At 34.0% G+C, this 19391-nt stretch overlaps 1 protein-coding gene across 1 annotated transcript in view; it reads left to right on the plus strand.

Annotated features, from left to right (window-relative positions):
* The first annotated feature begins 6290 nt into the window (after nt 1–6290).
* Nucleotides 6291–19391, plus strand: part of LOC129235127 (unconventional myosin-Ia-like) — a 343494-nt gene continuing 330393 nt past the window's right edge. Inside the window, exons 1-2 of the mRNA XM_054868818.1 lie at nt 6291–6443; nt 7514–7670. Coding sequence (XP_054724793.1) covers nt 6291–6443; nt 7514–7670 — 310 coding nt within the window. The remainder of the gene's footprint in view (nt 6444–7513; nt 7671–19391) is intronic.

Below are 19391 nucleotides of genomic sequence, written 5' to 3' on the forward strand. Positions count from 1 at the left end.
CCTCCCTCAAAACCCTCTTCGCGGCCCCCAAGTTAGGTTTTTTCTTTCATAGTGCCATCTATATCTCTTTCAATAACATCGTACCAATCCAATGAGAAAAAAAATCTTCATCAGATAAGGATCAAAATTAGAAAAGAATTTTGCATAAATCTTGAATAGTTACTTTGTTTTAAATACATTTTAATTTTTGGTGCAAGAGTTTAAAAACGCCTTTAATAATTAGTGCATTATATTATGTCAAAGCGTAACCCTATAATCCTATGAAAGAGCTGCTGCAAAAATGTATGCCTATAAGATGAGATGACGTCATTTCTTTTTCACGCCAACGTAGAGAGAAATCAATTTTTTAATCGTCTGTAGGAAAAAACGTAATAATTTAGATACCGGGATAAAACTGGGTAATAAGTTGCTTTTAATAATAAAGGGTGTCCCAAAATTAACGCAAGATTTGAATTTGCCACCATTTTTTCCATAAATTGTTGGCAGCCATGAAAAAAGAACAATTTGACAGTTGAGAGTTTAGGGTTAGTAAAAATGGGGTGTTATTGTACCATACGGCTAGAGAGAGTGAAACATTTCAATGACTGCATAAGGCATTTCCTAGTCGCGTACTCTCTCATTTCGGTCATCAGAATTGGCACCCTAGATCGCGTGATTTAACATTTTTAAATTTCTTCTTATGGGGTTATTTGAATTCAAAGGTCTATGTCAACAAGCCCACAACCACCCGTGCATTACCGTGTTGCGATACCGAGCGCCAATAACAGTAACTGCTTGACCAGCCTCAACTTTCATTATTTTTGAAACAATTGTTCAATAATGAAAGCGCGTTATTGTATCGTATAACGCTCCATTTTTTATTACCCTAAACTCTCAGCTGTCAAATTGTTCTTTTTTCAGGGTTGCCAACCATTCATTGCAAAAATGGCGGCAAATTCAAATCTTGAGTTAATTTTGAGACACCCTTTACAAATAAATGAAGCTATTAAAAATGTTTCTTTGCAAACTAGAATGTAAACGCATAATTATGTAATTCACACTTTAAACAATGAATCAACTATAATTTCTTGTAATAAAGAACAGTTCATTTCAACGTCCGATTAAAGTGTCTCGTCCTCCCCCAAACGATTTATAAAAGTCGGAGGCGACCTGCATCTCCACCAGTGAGATGTTCCAAAATGGTAAAAAGAGCTAATGAGGATGAAATAATCCACTTAATCGATATCGCGGGTTCTGTAATTGCATTTTCGCTTTTGAAAATTATTGGATAGGGAAGCATCATTTGACTCGCGGAATAAAAATCGAAGTTAAATTGCTGCATTCGTATATCCTCAGATTTTTAGAGGCTGAGTGGCAACAGCCAATGTAAAAATCGATGGAATGCGTTTTTCCTTGATAGTTTGATTCCCAGCTCCAAAAGAGAGCTAACTTTATGTAAATATCGGATTCACATCAGCGACTGATTATGTTTTAAGACCCTTATTTATTTGGCTTTGAAGAATTGTTATTGTTGGAACAAAACGAATCGCAGGTTTAAGCTCAAATCGTCGTGAATGCAATGCTATTAATTAAGACTGAAAGCGTGCTTTTGGGAAATTTATGTATCTTGGTGAGGTGAATGGATGGAACTATTTAAAACGTTCTTTTGTGTTTTAAAAGCGCTAATTTTAATTGGCGTGAGTTTAAAGTATTGTACTGAAAATATTACTGTTGATTTCATCTAACGAGCTCTTAGTTCAGCCAGCAGTTGTGAGTGTTTATTAATTGTGATCTAGAAATAAAACAATCTGGGGACAAAAAGGAATTTGTTCCTTGAAAGCCAAAAAGTGAAAAAACATATAGTACATGCAAGCAGTGCGATCTTTCAGCAAATTTCTGAACTATAGGCGGGCCCGAATCTGCGTACCCGCAGACTCCACAGGGGGGGGGGGGGCACGTCTTTAAGGGGGCCCAACGAATTGGGTCAACGGCCCAGGAAAGTGAACAAAAAATGGAAACAAACTAGCACTAAGACTTATTACGCTACAAATATTCACTGCTGGACTCCGGGGAAGGACCCTACAGATTTTGTTGCAGGGGGTCCAACAATTATAGATCCGGGACAGTTCCGGTATATTTGTAGAGGGTGTTATGTTAGTTGCGGTGGGGATGCGGTGGTAGAAACGGTATTGGTAGATAGCAGCATTTGTTGTGGTAACAATGGCAGGGTGCGGTGAGCGTCGTTGCTTGTTGCGGAAGTGTATGTTCGTAATGGGAATTCAATGCCAACAACTAATCAACCATTTTGCATTTGATTTCAACTTGACCGACATCGTCCTGTTCTATATATCTGTACCTCATAGCCTGACTGACGTAAATCCAAAAGGTGCGGTTTTACGTTTATCAGTGCATTGTATGTAGAAGTATTTTTTGCATCGTGCCATGTGAACGTAATTCTTTTAAAAAAATCCTTCTCAATTTTTACCATTGTTGAAAGAGCGCGCGTCCCATCCTTTGCATGCGAGAGAAAAAAGTTTTTCCTCTCTCCTGCAAGATTACCATACTGTGACTTACTTCCTTCTGACTCTGAAGTACAGATATATCTCCATATATTAGAAATATGTAATGTCAAATGGAAAATTGCAGCAGGGAACCACCATTGTGAACATACTCCTCCACAACAAAACCGCTCCATGTCATTGCGACTACAGAAAATTCTATCTGAACACTCTCTAATGTGAACACCCCGATATTCTGAACACATTTTGATGTTCCCAGCGAAACTCCATAGGCTGACCTCTCTGTACTCTGCACGCCCTGTAATATGAACACCCCAGTATTATGAAAGCTAATTGTAATCCTGTTTAATTATTACCTCTCTACATAAAGAACATATTCACAATCAGCACTCAAGAATTCCTATGAATGAAATTGGAAAGCCTGAAATAAATTCCTGATTTAATGAGGAGAGAAAGAAGAAGACTTATTTTGCCAGACATTACTGCATCACATAAAATCATTCAGCTGAGCAATATGAGCCAGAGCCAGAAGTTTCTGCCAATGAACTATATCTCAAGAACCATTGTATCAAGTAGTATTCAGGACTTTTAAGTATGATTAGCTTCAAGCAAAATGGCTGAGAATCACCCGAATTTTTTTTCACTTGGATGACAACACGTACCCTTGCATGAGACAGAATACACAATGCAAAAATAGATTTAAGAAAAAAAAAAAACTCTTTTTTTTTTCAGGTATTGTAACGATAGAGAGAGCTGTATTTTAATATTTTGTTGTTGAATGCTATGCAAAAAAAAATTAAATTAAAAAAGTGATAACTAAATACAAGAGTTTAGGTCCTACTGAATCCTTAGGAATTAGACCACTGCCCAAATTGCAGAAAGAAAAAGAAATAGGCAGCACGTAAGTTTATTACGAATAACTTTTACTGTACCACCTCTCTTTCTTCTCCTCCCAATTTTTAATTTAAATTACTAGCTGCGTGCCCGGCGTTGCACGGGCTACCTAAAAAATGTAAGAGCAGTCCAGTTGATGCTTTTGTAGTACACTGACACTAGTTTCTAACGCGTTAAAGAATAAATAAATGCGCGTAAAGCAAGGTTTGCAAAACACCAGTAAAACATATTTTTGCCAAAACACCTCATCAACGTTAATAATCGTTATCAATGATACAAGTTATGAGTACATTTTCAGTCAGCACAAAAGGGGAAAATATATGCATTATCAACTATAATCTTTACTCACGTTAAACTGAATTACATCTGATAGACTATATCGGAAATATTTATGCACAATAACAATCCGCTTTTTACATAAAATAGTCTACTACCCGGCGTTGCCCGGGTGTTTATTAATGCAAAATACCACTCAGATAAATATTTGGATGGATTCTATCCACATGGTCGTACAAGAATTGCATCAATCCGTTTTCCAGGTACAAACCCTCAAAGAACTAAAATAACTTGTAAATCACTCATTTACTTTACGACGTGCACGGTCCTCCTCGAAAATGAAAGTTATGTCATGTGACGCGAGTTCAACACTCAGGCTTGAACCAAAAAAAAAAAAAAAGTCAGTGAAATTTTGTGGCAGATTGCGGAAAACCCCCATAAAGTAAACATTTTAAATCCCCTGATTACAGGAAAAGCCTCAAAACAAAAACAAGAATTTTACCTGAGCATATTCGAGAAAAAAAATGGCAGCAGATCTTTCATCTCAATGATTTTCTTCACGCTCACATACATTTTAATAAAAGCATTGTTGCGGAAAGTTGAGATGAAGCACTGAATAATAATTTAAATGGAGGAAAGCCTTCGAAAAATAGGGATTTGATTTTGAAATCTAAGAGTCATAATTAATAGTTTTTAATTGATATCTCCGCTAATTATTATCGGAGGATTATGTTAAATAGCTAAACATGAAGACGGGAGGATTACGAATCCATCGATACCTGGTTCGATGGTCAGTTCACTGTCGTTCGGGAGAAGAAGCTTGGACATAGATAGATAGATAGATAGATACTCAGATTTTATATGTATAAGATTATTGACTGCTATTGAGTTACCTTAAACATAAAGATATTAAGATCAACTGCTTTTTTTAGTGTTCTAATCAAGAAATTATTTTATTTCATACATTTGGGGGCGAAAACCAAGTTTATAGAAGTAGTCTTTAGATTTCAAAATCATTTTTTATATTATATTTTACTTCCAAGGTACAGCATAAAGTGCGGGAAATTCGATAAACAACAAACTTATAATCTGGGTTAAATAAATATTATGTGTATATTAGAAGTCACTTTGCCCGTCAAGGTATAACGGGTGAATATATTGCTTCTATATTTGAACGAAGCAATTGATTGGTGATATTTTGATCGTTGAAATTTTAACCTCAAATCCAGTGGATGAAGCTTAAACTCCAGTAGATAGTTTTCGTTGTAGACCACTTTTTTCGTCTTTTCATTCTCCTACAATGAGTTTTACCAGTAAAACAGTTAAGTTGCCGGATCCAGTTCAGCCTCGTCAAAATAAAGCATTTCCCTACATGTCAATCATTCAGAAGGAATACTAATGGAGGGAGCCATAGCAAATGTCTCAGTGAAATAAGCTTGGGACCCAATGTTTCCCAGGTCAGGTGACTTGTTTGGCTGGGAAGTTGTCGCGTTTTGGCATTCAATCGCTCTTTTGGCATTAAATATTTTTCAGACGACGCGACGGCGCTTATTATGAAGTCGGGGCTATAAGTCAGAGCAACTCTGGCTCCAACTCCTTTACCGCATAATAATAAATAAATAAATAAATAACGGATACAAATACAGGCCTATCATTCAAACTCCCTCTCCCCACTTCTTTCCGGATTTTAAAGTATAATGTAACTGCATTTTTCATGTATTTTGATGTCTTTTCCTTGAAATGACGTGCATGTACAAATAGTTTACTGTTATTGACTGAAAATGTATGGATTCATATGTATTGTAATCAATGTTTTGAAATGATTTCATACGCAGGCATACTAGTATTTAAATTGAAGCATAAAAATAGCAAATCTTTATTCTTACGCATCTGCTGTTCACAGGAGTTTGGCGAGAAGATACTCGCCAACAAAGCAAAATGTACACAAAATGCTTAAGAGCCGTTAAATTAATTACAAGTTCAGTAAAAAGTGTTTTTATGGAACTAAAATGCTATTTGCACTCAAGATATACAATGTTTTATAACTTTTATAGGTAAAATAAGTACAAAAAATTAAAAATTATAGGCAACTGTGGAATATGTACTCGTTGAATGTATATAAGTGTTATTTTTTCTTTATTTAGAACTAAAAAAACATTCGTACATGCTAGGGAAAAGTTACTGCACCTCCTGGTGCGGCTTTTCCCTCACAGTTTACAATGCTAGAATACTGCACTATTACTATAAATCTAATTTTTCCCTTCTACAGTTAAAGGTTGTTATCATGCATGGCTTCAGCTAATGAAAACTTCTTCAGCGGTTACGGTCAACTCGAAATTGCTCCCCAGGTCACATGGTACTGTTGCCGTGTCAGGATAGTAGGGTTGCACCACGGCCAACTCTACTAGGGGCCAGAGCAGAGAAAAATTTTCGACTCGTGACGTCACCGGGAGTAGGGTCAAGTCTCCACTTTCCACCGAGGGGTTGTTGCAGTCTTGCAGTGTGGAATCTGTGCGTGTAGCTATGATGGCGTTGTTTTGTTTGTCCGTACTTATGCACTATTTACTCGTACTTAAAATCTTTCATTAATACTACTGTAGTCGTGTATTGAACACGAAGGTCATGCCTTTCACATGTAGTGTCCCTGGTTGTTCAGGGAATTACAAAAACAAAGAAAAAGTATCCGTTTTTAGCTTCCCTTCTGATGTGGAGCTGAAGAAGCAATGGCTGCATGCTATTCGGCGAAAAGACTTCACTCCTTCAAAAAATGCTAAGGTAAGACAGTTTTTGTAACTTCTTATAGATTATGGTCTTGTTATTGGTAATATTAAGCGGAAGTAAACTGATACATTACTATTTACAGAGATTGACTCATTTATGTGTATGCAATATTGTTTTGTTTTCATGCAAGAACACTGGAAATGAATATTATCAGTTAATGAATGACATATTTACTGCATCGATTTCGAAAATTTTTATATGCTTGATGCATGGATACTTAAATTTAAGTTCTACTTATGTATGACGTGAAAATACATTTTCATATTTTAATGATGAATTGTATCGTAACTTTTGACCTTTAGTTAGAAGGAATCAGTATATTATAAACCTAAATTGCTTATATTTAAGATTTCTTAGTCCAATTAGAGTACTTGAAATGACGAGGAATGGAAAAAATTGATTGTAATTTTATAAATAAATGCAAATAATTATAATAAATGCAATAAAATGTGTTTCAGTTATGACATGAAATAGTTTGTAATCACAACATGTATCTATATATCATGCACTAAAGCTTCATTTACACATAATTAAAAGAGTTTAGGAATCATTAATATGTTTTATTTATCAATATTAACCAGAATCGTGTATTTTTATTGTTAATATTTGGTTAAAACATACCATATTAAAAATTAGAACTTTACTCTGTGTGAATATCAATATTTAAGAGAAATTATTTTAAAAAATCCATTGTCCTGAAAGTTAAATCTAGGCAAGACTTTTCAATTATATTATAATTGAAAAAAAAAAAAAAAACCCTTGATGCAGCAGCTTTGAAGCTTTTGTAGGCCCTATCTTTAATTCACAATGTTTACACAAGACCAGAGAATTGTTTATATTTCTGTTCACACCTTAATTCACACTAGAAACTAGAACTAGTGCTTCGTACACAGAAAAAATTTCTCCTACTGGTCATATAAAAACTATATGATAATTGATTGTCTAATAGTTAATTGATGGTATATTATCATACTTTAGGTAGGAATAGTATGCAAATTATAGAAAAGTAGTAAACATGTGTAATAAGTTTTCCATCCTTCATGTCTTTTATTTTATTTTTTCAGGTCTGTGAAAATCATTTCAGAACATCTGATATTATAAGAGAAGCGTCTGCCTTTGATGATAAGACAGGTCGTCTTATCACTGCACCTCTTCGATATCCTCGTCTTGCACCAGGAGCAGTTCCCATTCTTCTCCCAAACTGTCCACAATATTTGTCAGGTTCTGACAGTTTTCGGGAAAGCCCAGATGTCAAGCGACAAAAAAAAGAGGACTCAAGAATCCATTCTGCCATACAGGATAGCTTGGCAGCTGCAGAAAATTATAGAATTCAACATGAACTCCATTCCTTGAAAGATGTTACAGCTAAGTTGAACTTTCTTGATTTAAAACAAGACTTTTGGACTTTCATTGACAAAAAGAACTGTATCATGTTTTTAAATATTTCTAATCACCCTATTCCAAAAATTAAATATTCAGTAGTGATTTCTGATGAAATGAAAGTTTCTGTTAATATTGAGTCTTGTCCTGTATCTAACTTGAGCAACTTAAAATTTCCTTTTAAACTTCAAAACATAAACGAATTAGCTACCGTATTAGAAAAAATGGAATCGTATAATAGATTGGAAAGTAATGATGAAAGTATTTCAGATGTTTTGATGTTGATTGATAATTTACTCACTGATTTGCTAACTCTTGATGCTTGTGCTCATGGTAAACATTTTGTGCAATTCTTTTTAGAGCAGTTACATCTAGTATTTAAAGAGAAAAACCAGATTAGATATTCGACTGATACTTTGGTGTTTTCATCCCTTTTATCTCATATGGCCCCTCATGCATATAAATTTGTTAGAGAGAGTGAATATTTTATTTTACCCCATCCAACTACCTTAAAAAGAATTTTGTGTTCAGAAGCTGATCCTACTCTAGAGCAAAAGGGACAATTTTTAAATTATATTAAACATAAATTTAGTGCTTTAAAAGATATAGATAAAACTTTAATTTTACAAATAGATGAAATTCATTTAAAACCAAACTTTGACTTTAAAGGTGGCACTATAGTAGGAACAGCTTTTGATAGCATAGCTGCAGCTTCAAGTGCTCATGCTTTCATGATTAGCAGTATTTTATCACCATACAAAGATGTGGTACATATTTTGCCAGTAAAAACTATTAATGCTCCCATTTTATTTGAATTTGTAAAAAAAATCATCATTGGTCTCGAAGCAATTGGCTTTAATGTATTGTGCTTAACTTCTGACAACAATTCAATCAATAGATGTGCAGTCTCTATGTTTTCTGATCCACCTGAACTTAAGCATGTATATCCTCACCCTGTTGATCCAGAAAGGCCATTGTTTTATCTTTTTGATGCTGTTCATCTTTTGAAATGCATTAGAAATAACTGGGTTAATCAAAAATTTCCTGAAAGAGCAATGTATTATCCAAACTTTGATGGAATTACAAATGCCTCAAATTCAAATTTTTATACAGCTTCCTTGCAAGTGTTGGAAAAAATTCACCAACAAGAATCGAAACAATTACTTAAATTCAGTTATAATTTGTCATATCGAGCCTTAAATCCCTCTAGCATTGAAAAACAAAATGTTAAACTTGCTCTGCAAATATTTAATGAAAATTTAATTAACGGTGTTTTAAATTGTAATAATCTTAATATTGATAATCTGGAAAATACAGCAAATTTTATTAAAATTATTACTCGTTGGTGGAGCATTGTCAATGTAAAAACTCCAGTTGTTGGCCTTCATAAGAATGACGAATATAAAACTCCTTTAACTTCATCTGATAATGATAAGAAATTAATATTTTTAACAAAATTTTTGGAGTGGTTAAAAGAATGGAAGGAAATGAAATGTGATGTAGGTGCTTTAACAATGGAAACCCATTCGGCACTGACAATAACTACTAATGGATTAATAGAAATTGCTCGTTATTGTAAAGATAAACTTAACATGCCATACATTTTGCCTGGGAAATTCCAGACTGATAATTTAGAGGCAAGGTTTAGCAAGTATCGTCAGTTTGGGGGGGCGCAGTACTTAATATCTGTTAGACAGGTTTTTGAAATTGAAAAAAAATTGCGCAATGAATCATTGTTGAGGATGGGGATCACAAGTAAAAAATTTGGGTTCTGCCCCATAGATTATGATGAATTTGAAGAAAATGTAGAAGACATAACTTTAGTTGATGAATTGTTTAAAGTAACAGTTTCTGACAACGATTTAAAAAAATTAGACAGCCAGATACTGGTAGTAACATATTTAGCTGGATATTGTGTTCGCAGTGTATATAGAAAATCACAGTGCAATTATTGTCTAGAAAATCTGGCTCTGAAACAATGTGAACTACCTGAAAACCACAATTTAATAAAAAGTACTGATAGAGGAAGATTGTTTTATCCAGAAAAAAAAGCAATTGATGCAGTTGCATTAAGTTACGCAGTTGTAGAAAAATTGTGTAATGAACAGGAAGAAAACTTTTTAAAATGTAAAAATCAAAGGTCAGTAGCTTTTAACATTACTTATAGTTTTCTCATTGAAAAAGAAATAATGGGGGATGGGACCTGTTCTAATGGACATACTGATGTAAGCAATTTTAAAATAATTCTTTGGTCGTCTACCAATGCATTGTTAAATAATTATTGCAAAATGAAAAATGATTCCTTGATAATGAGTGCAAAACAAAAAAACAAAGAAAAGGCCAAGAGAAAGAAGAGTTCGAATGAAAAAAATAAAGAACAAATCAAGGGGGGTTCTGTTGCAATACATGAAAGCGATAACAAAGTTGATGGTAATGTAAAAATTCCTAAGAGTAAAAAATTAGGTACCTTCAGTAAAAATATGTAATTAGAAGTAACAGACAAGAAAGATTCCTTTCAAATTTCTTCAATGCTGTCTGACCTGCTTTTTTTTTTTAAATATAGATCTTCAAACTTGTCCAACTGATTTTATGTTCTCCACTTGTAATATTTATGTATGTCTGAATAAAAAATTTTTTTGTTGTTATATGTGTTTGGTTTCTTTTAGGTTTGTTTCTGTCTTATAAGTTAACAACATATTTTAATGAATATTTTAAAATATTGAATTAATTAAGTAGTTTCAAAGATAACACATTTGTTGCTAATAGATGAAACAAGAAAATTAATAAATATTGATGCAAAGAAAATACTACTTGTTTGAAATTTAAACCATATATTCTCTATTCTTTAATCAGAAATAGTCATCATTCTTAAACGTGTCAAAACTATCAGCAATTACTTTCATAAATAAAAAATTGTAGAATGTAATTTTCTTCCGTTCTGACACGCATCAAATATCACTGCTTTTCTCTCGTAAGCGTGACTAGCCACGACTAGCTCAGCAGCGGAAACCCTACTCGAAATGACGTCACGCGCTTGCGCGTTGGCCCCTTCCTCTAGTTGGCCGTGGTTGCACTCTCTCCATCTATTCCTTCTCAATGATGTCAATCATTCCAAAAAAAATATTATCCAATTATCTTGCTATAGCGCGATTTTCATTGTTGACATCATCACAGCGTTACTCAATCAGTGAATTTGCTATTGTATATATATATATATATATATATATATATATATATATATATATATATATATATATATATATATATATATATATATATATATATGAAGATAAAAATTGAACCTGATGGGAAAACGTATATTTAGAGGACGAAAAATCTGGATTTCACTAGTTTTAAGCCTGAATCTAAGCAAGCATACAAATGTGGGCTTAGTGTCTTTGAAACTTTTCAAATAATGCATCTTTTCGAAGCTTTTCTTTGTTTAAATCATTCGTTTAAAAGCACTTTTAAACGCCTTTTTTTTCACCATAAACTTATAACACCACATACTAGTATTTTCCTTTTTCTTTCTACCTCAATTTCATACCAAATACTAGAGATTATATTTTAAGCTAAAACTATACCACCATCCTAATGTATTTTCTTCTTTGCTCGCATTTAACACAGGTCGTTTATTCCGCCTCGACGACCCCACACCAACTTTCAAAGATAAGAATCTATTGCTCATTATGAACTTAATTAGAAAACGTGGCTTCTTTGGAATTTAATGGATGAACAAAATGCGATTACGCCGGTCACGTGGGGTCATGTATCGCCATTCGCTGGCTCGTATGAGGGGATGGAGTTTTCGTTGATAATGACTTGTTTCCAGATTCTAGGTACAAAAGCTGCCTCAGTTGCTTTATATATAACAAAAACTAACTTCCTGTTCATAGGAAGCTCATTTCCATGTTTCATATTCTTCGTTAGCAAAGAAGATAAATCAATTATAGTCATTTAGGGCAGCTTTGAGTCATACCGGTTAACTTAACCCTTTTTAAAATTCATTATTACAGAGTGTGGCAAAAAAACTCGGACAGGCAATTGAGGAGTTTATTTTCAAAACGGATTATATCCAGCTTTATACTTTTTTCGCAAAACGGGAAAAACGTTTTACGCACAAACACTGTTAAAATTTCAAATTTCTCACAATGTTTTGGTAGAATAACAAGTGACTACTGGCATAAGTCCAGTAATTTTTCCTCAATTTTACCAGACTTAAACTGCCAATTGTATTTTGGATATATTCTTTTTTAGTGTAAAACAGTGGATATAATCCCTTTTGCAAAAAAAAAAAAAAAAACACGCATTTTCTTCAGAGATAAACTTTATTAGATTGAAACAAAATATTCAAAAAATTTTAATATAATTTTTTTTACTCTACTTTATTAATTTCTACTTACTTTATTCTTTTCATTGAAAATTTCAAAAAAAAAAAAAAAAAAAAAAGACCTTCGATCCAATAAATTATAAATAATATAACCATCATAGGGATTCAAATAACAACGTTGTAGGTATTAATAGATCGCAATTTTTATCACAATTAATCACAATTTAATCAATAATTAATCACAATTTAATAGTAATATTAATTATTTAATACAAATTTAGTAATCACAATTTGAAGTTGCGCTTGCCTAACAGACAACAGACTTGCATAAGGCGCAAGGTGCTGCGATCTCTTAATACGGACGGGTAGCACGCTTGATTAGAGATGCTCAGCCAGTGCCTCGCTCCACTATTTTATTTGAGAACTACTTTTGAGTTAGAAGTTATTCAAATTTGAATATGTGCCCTTTTGATGTGAAAGTGGATAAGTGGGTACCGGCAAATAAGGGATAAGTTCCACTTTGCTGTAAAAGACGTGGCGAGAAATAAGGGGATGGATATACACCGTTTAGGTGGTAAAACCAATGTTTAAGCATTTTTTAACAGTAGATATAAATCACTTCGAGAAGGAAGAAATTCTTGCATCGATAGGGCTTGTATTAGAGGTTCTGAAAACGAAAAAAAAAATTGTTTTTTTGAAAAAGTAGATATAATCCGTTTTGAATGTAAACACCTCAATTTGTCATGAAACTTTATTGGAAAAAAAAAGAAAAAACAAATAATCAAAACACAACAAATAATAATAAGAGCAGATCTGCAATAAATAAATTTAGCTAGCTTCAAAGATGCCGCCCTCTGTAGCGATGCAGAAGTGCGACCGCTTATTATTGAAAATTTCAGCTATAAGCCACAAGTCTTTTTCCTTCAATGTACCCTATTCACACCGAAGAAATTTCTTTAGGTTTCAAATACTCCTGAGTGGTTTAGGGAAGACCCAAGACCCTAAAATAGACCATACACTGCCATCCATGGGATCGAGGGCTTTACAGCGAGTAAGGTCGTGCCAGGAAAATGCCCCTCGTATTCACTGATGTCGTTTTGGCCTAGTGAATCGGTGCGGAATCTCGTTGAAACATCCAGTCTACATGGCCGATGTGTTTATTGGCCCTAGGAAGTACAACAGTTTCTAAAATGTCCCGCTGATACACTTTTTGATTCATTTTACCGCCCTCATCAACAAAACCCAGAGATATTTTGCCGCTTGTGTAAATTGCGCAACAAACCAAGACCGACTTCAAGTTTTGGCAATGTTCAACATTTGCTACGGTGCTTGGAGTCATGAGCTGGTTTAACGGTAAAGAGTTGCTCATCGGCATAAAATAATCATGCAATAAAATAACTTGGCATAGAGGTCCTTTGTTGCTCAGGAATTTTCATGGAAAGGGGGGGGGGGGGTCTTAAAAAATCCAAAGAAGATTTTTTCCTTCTTCCCAGTGAGGTTGCGTTAGAGGCACTACGTTTTGCAGTTCTTGTGCTATTTCCTGATATAGCATCCATTCTTTCAAGTAGCACCACTATCGGTGGATGCCATTGCTTCGTGAGCTTTGACTCCCAGTTTCCCCGTCAGATGGAGGCACCTGGCTCTATTCGATGCAAAACTGCATTAATTTTTCCAAGAGTACTCCAGCCCAAACGAGTATTCGAGGGATCTTTTACATGCCGCATAATCATACAACATGGAAACTGTATATTTTCTGCGTTTTGAAAATAAAAAATCCGTCTTAAATTAAAATTTGAGACATGGGTTTCCTCTTTTCCTCACGTTGACAGGAAATGTTAAGACTAATTTTTTTTATTTGATTCTGATTGTTGAACATGCGTCCCTTGACACAACTTTATTTTCCAGGAAGACCGTGCGACGCAGTTAATGTGCCACAAAAACAATGTTAAAGCCAAAAAAATGAGACCCACTTGAATCGATTATTTCAGAAAGAGCATAAGTCAAATTAATGCAGCTTTTCAGAAATCAATAAAAAGTGATTATTCCATTCAGAAATGAACTAAATTCTACGAAATTTTTTGTGACTAATCTAGACACAAGTAAAATCATTACCTCACCTTAAATTACGTTTCATTTCGTCACTGAAATTAATTAATTTTTTTTAAAATTTGAACTTATGCCCTTTTTTCAATAAATATCCTGAAAGAGTGAGTTTAGAGTGAGATGAAAATGTAAATCAAGTGAAACAGATTTGTTTCAAATTGATATATATATATATATATATATATATATATATATATATATATATACATATATATCTTAATATATAAAAATCTTCTGTGCGGACGTTTGTCACCATAAGGCTTTTAAACGGCTGGACCGAATTTGACCAAATTTTTTGTGTATAATTAAGTTGTGGCAAGCATGGTTTCAAAGCGCGATGGATCGAATCGGAAACGTTTTTGTTAATTAATTAATTAATTTAAACATTGGATGGTTATATCTCCCAAATGATTAATATTTATTTTAACCTATTGTTGAGCGAGAACTGAAATAAATATTTAACTCGTTGCCAAAGGACAATAAGAACTTTTTGTAATGAAATTTCCTACTGTGATATGTCAATTGAGAATAGATAAAACGTAGAGAGAGAGAGAGTGAAACCTTCACATTTCTTGAAAACAACGATTTTAGGTCCCGTAATATATTCTAAAGTGAAGTACTGGAAGGTTCACGCAAAACTTGTGTTCTGTCATCGTAGTTTAACCATGTGACCGGATCGGTGCTTTAGGTTCTCCTAACCAAATGATCAGAAAGTACCGTACCTAACAACATTTGTTTCTCAACTGAAATACATCTGAATTTTGGCACCAATGTCAAGAATACTTTGAGGATTATCTTAATTAACAAATTTTATTTTCGTCCAGATAAATTACCAGGTTAGTACTGTTAACCAGGTTAGTTCTGTTTACAAAAGATCAGTGCAATGGAGGATCTTTATATTTGGTGGAAAGAACAAATTAGGCAATATTTGAAGTTTCAAAAGTTTTTGTTCAAAAGATCGGACCGCTAATCGGTCGGAGTTGGTTTCGCTCACTGATCGGCTGGATTACAGTAACGTGGTGGCTTGGCGACTTTGGCTATAAACAATAGAGTTGCGTCATCATTTATTTACAATTTAAAGCTGCTATTAATGTAATTTATTGTATTTTTTGTTTATTTAGCGAAATACTTCAAATTGCAAAGAATTTTTTTTTTTGTTTTTGAAGAGTTTTTAGTCATTTTAGTTGAAGAATGTGCTTATTTTTCATCGGGAGGGGGGGGGGATGAGTGATTTTCGCTTATTCAGATTACTGTTTTTACCTTTATCATTTTTCTAAACAATATCTTTCCGATTGTTTTATTCTTTTTTATACGGGGGATATTGCAGCGGGATTTCCCGTTTGTTCTAGATGGGTCGTTAGATTTTTACACTTAATATCTGAGGACGCTTTTTATCCTTTGAGTATGGTTGAAGGAACAAACCATCAAGTACGGGAGAAAAAATAGTTAATAAAACAAATGCTCAGTGGGCATTAGATAAATCAAGTTGTAATAAATATGCGCATTCTGACACCATAGCAACTTAAACCATTTTTTTTTACTTATTTTCTTCAATAGTACGGTTCAAACACTTGATAGTTTATTGAAATTTTTTAACTTTTCAATTTACAAAGTTTGAACAAAACAACGTCTGTCGAGTCCTCTAGTATATATATATATTAATTTGAATTTTTGGCATCTTGAACTCAAATTATATTTTTCGCAATCACGAGCGTGTGTATGCGCGTGTGTGTTTGTGTAGGCGCATGTGTGTGTGTTTGTGTAGGCGCATGTGTGTGGGTGCGTGTGTGTGTGAGTGTATGTATGTATGCATGTGTGTGAGTGAGTGTAGTGTACGCGCGTGTGCGTGTAGGCGTTCGTGTGTGGTTGTAGGCGTTCGTGTGTGTGTGTATGTAGGCATGTGTGTTTGTGTCTGTGTGCAGGCATGAGTGTGTGTATATGTAGTGTACGCGCGTGTGCGTGTAGGCGTTCGTGTGTGTTTGTAGGCGTTCGTGTGTGTTTGTAGGCGTTCGTGTGTGTTTGTAGGCGTTCGTGTGTGTGTGTATGTAGGCATGTGTGTTTGTGTGTATGTGTGCAGGCATGAGTGTGTGTATGTGTAGGTGTGTGTGTGTGTGTGCGTGTGTATGTTTGCGTGTGTGTGTAGGATATGGACGCAACCTGGACACTGTTTTCGCAAGAGGAGCAGCATCGTGAGGAGCCGGTTGATGGTGATGCTGCAGAGGGTGCTGGCGGGAAAATAAAATCAGCGTAAAAAAACCACAAAAACTACCAAACTACCAAACTGAGATAAAAAGCAAAAAAAAAAAAAAAAAACTACCAAACTGAGATAAAAAGCAAAAGTTTTATATGTGTATAAAACTATATTCATATTCATATTCATCAAATACATCCTCCATGGAAATCTTCTTTTCTATGCTTCTCTTTTCTAGTTTAGTGTACCAAGTTCGATGTACATATTAGTATGACTGTTCAAAATTGCACTGAATAATCATCTTGATATTTGTTATTTATTCCAAAAATATGAAAAATTTCCCTTTATACTCAATATTGGCAAAGTTAGTTCAGCGGACAAGCGTTACTTTGCAATATTCTCTTGAAAATCGTCCATAAAGTATAGGGTTTCCAATCCCGCACCGAATTCAGTCCCGCGGGATCCCGGGATCTCACGGGATTGACTTTATTCTTCTAAAAATTAAACTTTAATATCAAACAGAAAAAGTTGTGCTTTTTAGGGAAGACTACTTTTATTACCTGAATTCGTATAGTCTTCTTGAATTCCGTACACCAATCGAAGAGCACTACATAGTCAGATCCTAATTAGTAATTATCCTTTGGTAAGCAAGAGTGTGCCGCTCGAATGTGATGGGAATGGATTTTTGCTCTAAAAATAATGCGCTTGACAAAAACACGTGCTGTGGCTCCGCTGCAGTTGATTTTACTGAAATTAAACAATTGTGGACATTTTGAAAAAGATCCCCATTAACTTCATCACCAACTGAACTAGATTTTTCTTTTCTTATGCATAGTTTTTGCTCAATAACTGCAAATTTCGGACAAAAACGATGTCCATCGGACATGCATTTTGCGGTTTCCAATTTAACTTGCATTGATAATAATACCCTTGTTGCTTCATTAACGTTGGTCATTGTATCAGTCAATTTTATTTATTACAGCAAAGGGTGAATACTGCTTGATTTTACCGTTTCACCAAGTGGCGTTTCAGTAAAAGTATTTGGATAACTTCGCTAATTTTACCTCTCATTTTAAGGGGGTCCGAGACACAAAAATCGTCAAATTTTGCAATTTTTTTTTATCTTAAATTACTCCGTTTTTTTCTGCTTAAAAGGACGTTTAAATCTTGTTTCAATCTTAAATAGAACGAAAGATATAATTATTTTTGTTGCATGCACCTAACTAATGTGTACTTAACTTTAAAAATTTAAACGCGTTTTTCTCCATGATGCAATTTTTCCCGATATCTTGCATTCAAACTCTTATAAGTCAGGAACCAATAAAGATAAAGTAATGAAACTTGGTGCATTATCTTTTTCAAACAGTTTACTTTAATTTTTATTCGGCGAATTTGAAAAAAAAAAAAGTTTACTGCAAAAATTATGATTTTTTTCAAAAAAAAAAGTATCTTTGAACTTTTCGAAATTTTTCTTCAGATTTTTTTTTTATTGAGTCAATATTTTTAAAATCGCCGAATAAAAATTAAAGTTTAAATATTTGTGCGTAATTTATTTAAGGAAAATTGAAAATTGATCAAGAATATTTTAAGTTATAGCAATTTAAAGCAACCCCATTTTTTTCAAAAAAAAAACTAATCAAATTTAAATAAATTTTTTTTTCATATTTATGTTATGATTTTGCTTATTAAATAAATGGTGAATCATTGCAAAAACTTTCAAAATTCTGAAGTATATAATAAAAAAAAAATTCAAAATGTGTCCCAGACTCCCTTAAAGAGGCATTAAAAAACATGAGCAGCTTAACTTACTACACTGTAATCCAAGTCATCCTGTGTTTCTTCCAAGTTTTTTTCGCCCCTTTCAAAGTCGTGTCGAATATATGTCAGGTCTTTCATTGCTTTCGTCTTCGGAGTGCACATTTTGTAAGTTAAAGGTTTTGAAAATATTCCTTTAGCTTACAGAAGTGATCTAACATTGCATTAGGGCTACTCCAGCGGGTCTTGGAATCTGCAATGCGCTTTCTCAATTTTTTTCAAAGCGTAATTTATTGGATTTTAAATTATAGTAATGGTTTTCGAAAATGCTTATCAATTATGAGCATTTTCTCGATCGCTGAACGTATGAAAACTGAAACCTCGAATGAGAATACCATCACCAATTAATTCTCAGGAAAATATACTCCATTTTTAGTGTGTTCTAAAACGGTAAATCCACCGTTGATCATATGAGACAAAGTTTTTACAAATACAAATACAAATACAAAAGTGACGACCAGCAACAGGCTCTGGGCCCAGCTAGACTGGTCCTAGTCAATTTACAATCCCGAGTGAAGATCAATGGCTTTCTTAAAACTATCTACTCCCTTGCTCATTACCACCTCTTCCGGTAAGCTGTTCCAAGGTTCCACTACCCTGCTAAAATAATAATTTTTCCTAATATCCATGTTAGCCTGAGATTTAAATAGCTTAAAACAATGACCCCTTGTCCTGTTTTCAGTGCTAAACTTCAGCCCCGTAACATCTTTCATTTTAATAAATTTAAACAACTGAATCAACTCGCCTCGGTCTCTTCTTTGCTCAAGACTGTACATTTTTAGCCTTCTAAGCCTGGAATCATAGTCTACATGAGAAAGTCCATTTTTTAGCCTTGTAGCCCGCCTTTGAACGCTTTCCAATACATTAATATCTCTCTTAAGATAAGGAGACCAAAACTGAACAGCATACTCCAAATTAGGTCTTACCAAACTTCTATATAAGAGCAAAAGAACTTCTTTAGATTTGTTTGAAATAGGTTTTTCTTGCTCTTCTAGCAGATATATGAGGAAGGAGATTCAAACTTCACACGATGCTTGTGAAAATAGTCGTTTTATGTGTAGCAAAAGCTGGAAAACATTTGCACGGAAAAAAATTTGCGGGATTGAGAGCAAAATCCCGCGGG

This window comes from Uloborus diversus, chromosome 2, assembly GCF_026930045.1.
Source record: "Uloborus diversus isolate 005 chromosome 2, Udiv.v.3.1, whole genome shotgun sequence".
In the NCBI taxonomy this organism is placed as follows: Eukaryota; Metazoa; Arthropoda; class Arachnida; order Araneae; family Uloboridae; genus Uloborus; species Uloborus diversus.